This window comes from Equus quagga, chromosome 14 (genome assembly GCF_021613505.1).
Source record: "Equus quagga isolate Etosha38 chromosome 14, UCLA_HA_Equagga_1.0, whole genome shotgun sequence".
In the NCBI taxonomy this organism is placed as follows: domain Eukaryota; kingdom Metazoa; phylum Chordata; class Mammalia; order Perissodactyla; family Equidae; genus Equus; species Equus quagga.
Window position 1 is genome coordinate 23371440 of NC_060280.1, and position 8125 is coordinate 23379564.

At 34.9% G+C, this 8125-nt stretch overlaps 1 protein-coding gene across 1 annotated transcript; it reads right to left on the reverse strand.

Annotated features, from left to right (window-relative positions):
- Nucleotides 1-2745: 2745 nt before the first annotated feature.
- Nucleotides 2746-3681, reverse strand: LOC124225351 (olfactory receptor 52E8-like). Its single transcript, XM_046637971.1, has one exon. It carries the CDS (start codon nucleotides 3679-3681, stop codon nucleotides 2746-2748), a length of 936 nt encoding a protein of 311 aa, XP_046493927.1.
- Between the last annotated feature and the right edge of the window lie 4444 nt (nucleotides 3682-8125).

Genomic DNA, 8125 nt, shown 5'->3' on the forward strand with positions numbered 1-8125 from the left:
ACTTGGAGGAATATCACAGCATAAGCCAAGTGGTTTAAAGACATGTGGTCTTGACCCATTTATCTTTGCTAATTTATTAGCTATCCAATGCCTTAAAACGTATGTTTTAAATATTCTGTCCATTTTTTTCTAGGCTTTTTTTCCCATTGGAAAAAGCACTAGTCTGAAATAGTTTATCATTACTATAAGTAGAAATCTACAAAATAATCTCTCATAAAAAATTATATTATCATAATTATTGACAACTGTTTTGACTTAATTATACCATATGTTGCTTTCTTTTGCACACAAATTACGTTTTTAATATAATAAAATACTCATTTTATTAATCTTTCCTTTTTGTTTTGCCAGAGGATATTTTACAACTGTTTTCCCCTTTGGAAAAAGATTCAGTTAAAGTTTTAGCCACATTTAGAAATATCTTCATTTTGCTCTTGAATATGAATGATAGATTAAATGAGCACAGATTTCTAAGCATAAAATCATTTTTCCTCAGGTCATGAAGACTTTTTTTGGCATCTGCTTTTGCATTTGAGAATTCTGATACCAGTCAGATTATGTTTATTTGGGGGAAAAAAGTAGCAAAGCCCAGAGTACATCTTTGTGTACAAAATGTGGGGGAATGATTGTTGGTCCATCTATTCTAGGAGTATTGACATACATTTAATATCCTAGTGATTGTCTCATGATCTGCTCTGCTCACTGTAGAGGTTGACCTTGAATTTGGAAATAATTCTGGGCTTGTTCAGAAAAAAAGGTCCCTCATTTCTCTGGTAGTCTTAAATTTCACTTGCTTTAGGTGTTTGTTTGTATTATCTAATTTTTCCATCCAGCTGCCTTCTCTTGTATTGAATTTTTTTAAAATACCTGCTCTGTTGATGACATATATTGTATTTTCCAATAATGTTGTACGTCTATTATTTTAATTTCAGTTTGTCATTAATTTCAACATGCTTTTGAAAGATATCAGAAATAAATACTTGTGCTCAAAAAATATCTTGACATAGAAATTTAGGCAGAATTTTACAACAAATAGTTAGTAAAATGCCATAAAATGTCTAAATCAAGTTCATATTTGTCACTTCATTACTTTAAGGGATGAAAAATATGAAATGATAATATACGTGAAATTAAATTGATGATTATAAAAACTTGTGGACATGTTAGTTCTTATTGTTTCTCTTCTACTGTTACCTCAATATTAACTCTTCTCACTGAGGTTGAATGATCGCCGCCAGTAATATATTTAAAAAATATTGATTTTTTATATTAACTTAATAAAAATTGCTAGGTGTGTCATAGAATTGGGTGAATTGATTGCTATGGTAACTTCCAAAGTCAAATTTAACCTTATTCCTACTTCAGGAATATTCTACTTAAGTCAGTCAATCCTTTAAAATTTTCTTTACTTTAAATTACCACTCTTTTCTATTGCCATTTTTGAAAACCATGAATGCATTGCTTATACCTATGTCATCCATTTTGTATATCCCTATTCTGTTCACTTGTTCACATTAACAATCTTCTCAGGTTCTGTACAATCCAATTTCTGTTCCCATTCCTTTTCCTACATTTGCATTTTTGAAGTTCACAAATAATTTTCTTTTTTCTTCTTATATATATCGATGTTCAACCAAAGTCATCCAGTTAAAAACCATTAAGTGAAATAAATAAGTATTCCTCCTTGTTATTGCTTGCTGCTGTATGGCTAAATTTGACCCTATGCCTCTCTCTTGTATCTCACACTTGATATCTCCTCTTTATTTGCATTACTGGTATCCAAATTCCAGTTCTCCTTGAATCATAAATTTATCTGAAATTAACTTGTGCTTCACTGTCTGCCTCCTATCCTTTCTAAATGTTAGCATAAGAAAAGACTTCCTAACATCCTACATAATCATTTTACTCACCAGTTTATAGAATTCAGTGTTACTCATTTTTCTAATTAAACTTCAGACTACTACATTCATCTTGTTAGTCTTTCCAAAATATGACTCCAATTGTTAAGTAGTAGTATATATTTTTATCTGTGTTTTTAACTAAATTCCTTTATTAGTTGTTGAAAAATATTTCCTGTGATAATTTTCATTCATTCCACAAACATTTTTAAACTCCAAGAAGGAAGGGCCATAGTATGAAATCTGGCAGTTTAAGAGTGAGAGTGTACACGATGGGCATTAGGCTTATGAAGAACTTCACAGAATCAGAAACTTGAGAGCAAGGAAAGGGGAAGAAAACACACAAAAATCTAGTCTAATTTTCTTCACTAAAATGTAAGCATCCTTTGCTTGTATACAATTTAATGAAAATATACTATTTACTTTTAGGCAGTACTTTATTATTTACAGAAACCTTTTGCATCTCCATACTTGTCATTGGCCATGTAATCTCTAGTTGAATATCTCTGTGAAAGAAATCTTATTATGACTTGAAAGAGATCTAGAACACCATACAGTTTTAATGAAAAATTCTTCCTTCAGTGAATCAAATTCTCCTCCTTGACATTTACTCTTGTATGGCATATTCTATGCCAGAGAATATCATTGCACACATTCGGACGCACAAAACACACACCTCCAACAATTACAGCCAATATTTCTTTTTGATATAGTATATATTATATATATCATATATATAAATAATTTAAAATTAATTTTGATGAAAGAAATTTATTAATTTTCTGACAATTTTCTATCTTTTCAGACTTTGGACCTTCATAACCTGAATGAATTACCTCTAATTCAATCATTTTTTAACAAAGAGACTCTGTACCCGCTCCTGGATCTGCTTTGTTCTGATCCCATAAACGACTGGGTTGAGGGCAGGGGGAATGACTACATAGAGATTAGCCAGGAGGATATGGATATACTGGGGAATGCCATGACCAAAGCGATGAGTGAGGAAGGAGAAGAAAGCTGGACCAAAGAAGGCTAAAATGACACAAATATGGGAGCTACAGGTATTTAGAGCTTTCAGGCGGGCATCTTGGGAAGGGAGGTGGAAGACAGTGTATAAGATCCTACCATAAGAGATAATGATAAGAAGCACATCCAGAAACAAAATAGAAATATTCCCAAGATCATAGTAGACATTGACTCTAATGCTGGCACAAGCCAGACGTGCCACTCCCATGTGCTCACAATAGGTATGAGGGATAATTCTATGTCCACAGTAAGGTAGCCTCAGGAGGAGAAAAATGCTGGGAACAATCATGCATAAGCTTCTTAGAACTACCACCACAGCAATTATACCAATGACTCTGTTGGTGAGAATAATGCTGTACCTGAGGGGGTTGCAACTAGCCACATAGAGATCAAAACCCATGGCAAGAAGTACAATGCTCTCCATGACTGTAAAAAAGTGGATAAAAAAGACTTGAGCAACACAGCACCCAAAGCACATCTCCTGAAGGCTGAACCAGAAGATACCCAGCATCTTGGGGATAGTAGCAGTAGAGAGACTCAGGTCAATCACAGACAGCATGGCCAGAAAGTAGAACATGGGTTGGTGAAGGCTGTGATCTGTCCAGATAACAGACAGAGTGATAATATTTCCAACAACAGCAATCAGATACACTACACAAAAGGGAAAGCCAAGCCAGATTTGTGCAATTTCCAAGCCTGGAATCCCCAGAAGCAGGAATGAAGAAGGGTGGGACTCAGTGACATTGACAGATGGCATTCTTCTGAAGGTTGATGGTGGCATGGTTTTTAATAGTTGTTGCTGGTTCCCATTGGACAATTCATCCACAGTTAACTGAGATCTACAAAAATTAAAAGTAAAAAAAAATCCCCCAACAAAGGATTGATATTAAGAATACGTTTCTCTAAAGGCTTTTGATTCTCTTCCCTTTTTCAGCTTCCCATAAATAATCCTGGTATCACTCCTCACCTGCACTATAAGTGTGAGAAGCTGAAGTGCCAAATAGAAGGTAATACTGTCTCTCTCTTAAAATTATGGATTCAGAGTAAGTAAATACATTACTCTCTGCTTCCTCAAGAAATATGTATTATTTGGAGATAAAATTGATAACAATAACCACCATAATAGTAATAACTATCATTAATTGGGTACCTACTATTTTTCAGGAATCATTTTTACCATTATTTGCATATATTATCTCATTTAGTTCTCTCCACAATTCTATGGCACCAGTTATGCTGGTATCTAGATAATGGAATAGGAAGGTTTTGTTAAGTTGCTTACAGAGCTAACAGGTAGCAGAATCAAGATTTCAAATTAGTTTGAAACTGGGCTCTGTGACAGTGATCTGGACCTGTCTCGCAAACTTGTTAATGGAAGTGGTGAAAGGAGGGAGGAAAAAAAAGAGACGAGGAAGAATAAAAGGACCTAGAATAGCCAAATCTACCTCAAAAAAAAAATAAATCTGGAAGATTTACACTATTAGATATTGATATTTTCTATAAAGCTATGATTATGACAGTGTTACTGGCAAAAATAAAAGGTAGAGAAAGAGACAGTGGAACAGAATTGAGAGCCTAGAAGCAGATTTACACAGTTCTTACTGTCCAGATATCTAAAATTAAGGTATTCCCAAGTAGGAATTTAGGGTAAATTGGCAAGGGGGAATGGTGATCTATGACGTTTCTTCCCCATGTGAAATTTTTTTTCAAGAACCTGTTGACTTCTGTTACTGTTGAGAGAAATGTGACATCAGATCTGTTCTGCTGCCTGGAGCTAATGAAACTACAAAATCTGAGGGCACGGTTCCTGAGACTGTCCTCATGTCTGACATCGACTGCAAATTCAAGGAGTTTCCCAAACTACCCTCAGGTTCAGTAATTTACTAGAAGGGCTCACAGAACTCATGAAAACTATTATACTCATGGTTACAGTTTATTATCGGGAAAGATTAAAATCAGACAAAGGAATAAAGGCTTAGAGCAGAGTGGGAGGTTTACAAATGTGAAGCATCCATTGTCCTCTGCCATGGAGTCAGGATGAGTTACTTTCCTGACGTTAATGTGTAACAATATACATGGAGTGATACTGCCAACCTGAGTTTCAGTGTCCAGAGGTTTTTTTTTTTTTTAAAAGATTTTATTTTTTCTCCCCAAAGCCCCCCGGTACATAGTTGTATATTCTTCGTTGTGGGTCCTTCTAGTTGTGGCATGTGGGACGTTGCCTCAGTGTGGTTTGACGAGCAGTGCCATGTCCACGCCCAGGATTCGAACCAACGAAACACTGGGCCGCCTGCAGCGGAGTGTGCGAACTTAACCACTCGGCCACTGGGCCAGCCCCCAGAGTTTTTATTGGGACTTTGTTATGTATACACAATTGATTGGTTGATTGTACATATGGTTGAACTCAGTCTCCAGATTGATTGATGCCACAAGACCCAAAGCTCCCACCCTAAGTTATGTTGTTAGTATCAATGGCATGGCCAGCCCCCACAGTTAGATTTGATCTGGCCAGCCCCTACTCTAAACAAAGACATTCCTATAAGATATGACACAGATTCCTTCCTAGAAGCCAAGGCAGAAGGCCATACCTCTCTCTGGGCAAGGGCAAATTCTTTACTGTACATCTATTCATTTAAATTCCAAAGATATTTTTTACTATTGCTGTAGCTATGCTTTTCACCTCATGCTGTATCTTGGATCATGGTATCAATCATAAATTGAGGTCTCCCAATAATCAAGTTTGAATTCAGTTTAATTTCTCTAAAATACGAAGCCTAGAGAGAGCCTGACAGCTCATCACAACATTGTATCCTTTTTTATATCAGGGCATGTGTGCAGTCAGCGTAAGTATAAGGGGGTTCAAGCTCATTACTATATCCTTATTTGCCTACTTTGGCTTTTTCTCACTTTGTGTCTTATTCATTATCAAGGAAGGATGTGTCAGAAAAAGAACCAAAAGCATACAGTATTTAATATTACTGGAATTGTGGCACAGAATGTAGCCTTGATTCCGTTCTTACTGGCCTTGTGGCTTTAGCTAAGTTGCATCATGTTCTGTGGTTTGGCTTCATCTAGAAATAACCATGATACTATTTACATCATATTATTATTAGGTGGGATAAATGAGGTTATATATGCCTGAAATATTGTAGATTCCAAGAGGATATTTTCTCTCCAACTTCTTCCCATCTTAGTCCTCATCTTGCCTCTCCTCAGACCACTGATCTGTGCCTTTTTATTCCCAACCCCAATACTGTGGGTCTTAAGTCGATTTATGTGAATCAAAATTCTAATCTTAAGCACACATTGCACAGACTCAACCTTCACAAGCACTTTCCAAGTTCCCTGTCTTCCATCTTAGGGAGTCATGTAGGTAGCAACTGTGAATTCAGTTCTTGAAATTTAAGTATATATATATATATATTTTAGAACAGAGTCTTCATACACCCTAACAGGTATTAACAAAATGCCTTTGTGTGTGTCTATTGGGGGGGATTTATAATGAAGTCTCCATGTGCCAGAGAGAATGAGACATTGATATTAAAATGAATAGGAATTCCCTTTGGCCATCAAACCACTTGGAGCATGACACCACTTGGAGAGAAGCTCTTGGAAAATCACAATGAACCTTGCTGCCTGCTACTTGGTCACTTGTCAGTTGCTGTTATTTCACATGATATTTATGATAGGTCACATTTTATATTTTTCTATTCTTTGTTTTTTATCCTTCTCTCTTTCAATTTATAAATTGCTTTGACTAATCCTTTGGGCTCTATTGGACATACCTATATAACTAGTAACACTTTTTAATTATTGTAAAATATAGATACATAAAATTTACCATTTTAACCATTTTCAAGTTTACAATTCGGTGGCACTCAGTAAATTCACAATATTGCACAGTTATTACCACTCTCTAGTTCCATAAAATTTTCATCACTCCAAAAGGAAATGCTGTACCCATTAAGCAGTCACTCCCCCTTCTTCCCTCCAACTAGCTCCTGGAAACCACTGATCTGCTTTCTTCCTGTATAAGTTATCTCTATGAATTTATTCTGGATATGGAATCATATATATGTGGCCTTTTGTGCATAGCTTCTTTCACTTAACATAATGTTTTTAAATTGTATTCATCTTGTAGCGTATATCAGTATTTCATTCCTTTTTATGGCTAAACAATATTCCATTGTATGGATATACCATTTTGTTTATATATTTGTCAGTTGGTGGACATTTGGGTTGTTTCCATACTTCAGCTATTTTTAATAGTGCTGCTATGAACATTCTTGTACAAAATTTATTTTAACAGCTGCTTCCAGTTCTTTTAGGTATGTATATTAATGACTGGAAATTTGGGGTCATATGTTAATTCTATGCTTAACTTTTTCAGGATGTGCCACACTGTTCTCTACAGTGGCTGCAACAATTTACATTCTGACTAGCAAAATATGAGGGTTCCCACTTCTCCACATTCTCTCTAACACTTGTTCTTGTTCTTTTTTTTTTTTTTATACTACAGCTATTCTGGAGGGTGCTAAGTGGTATCTAATTGAGATTTTGATTTGCGTTTTTTAATGAGTAATGATGCTGAACATTTTTCAGAGTATCTTGGCCTTTTGTACATCTTTAAAGAAATGTCTGTTCAAGTTCTTTGTCCATTTTTTGATTGAGTTGTTTGTGTTTACATTGTTGAGTTGTAAGATTTCTTTACATATTCTGGATACTAGACCCTTACCAGATATTTGATTTTCAAATTATATTTCCCATTCTATGAGTTGTTTTTACACTCTCTTGATAGTGTCTTTTAATTCTGTTTTAATGTCTATTTTAAATTCTGATGAAATTCAATTTATCTATTTTTTCTTTTGTTGCTTTGGTTTTGTTGTTCAATATACAAAATCATTGCCAAGTTTGAGGTTGTGAAGATTTACTTGTATGTTTTATTCTAAGAGTTTTACTTTTTAGTTATTATATTTAGATCTTTTTCCATTTTGGTTTATTTTTCTAATATGGTGTGAGTTAAAGCCCCAGTTTTATTCTTTTTATGTGGCTATCCATTGTCCCCGTACCATTTTGAGGATAATATTCTTCCCCTCATCGAACAGTTATGATATCCTCGTCAAAAATCAATTGACCATAAACGTATGGGTCTGTTTCTCAACTCACAATCTTATTCCACTGATCTGTATATCTATTCTTAT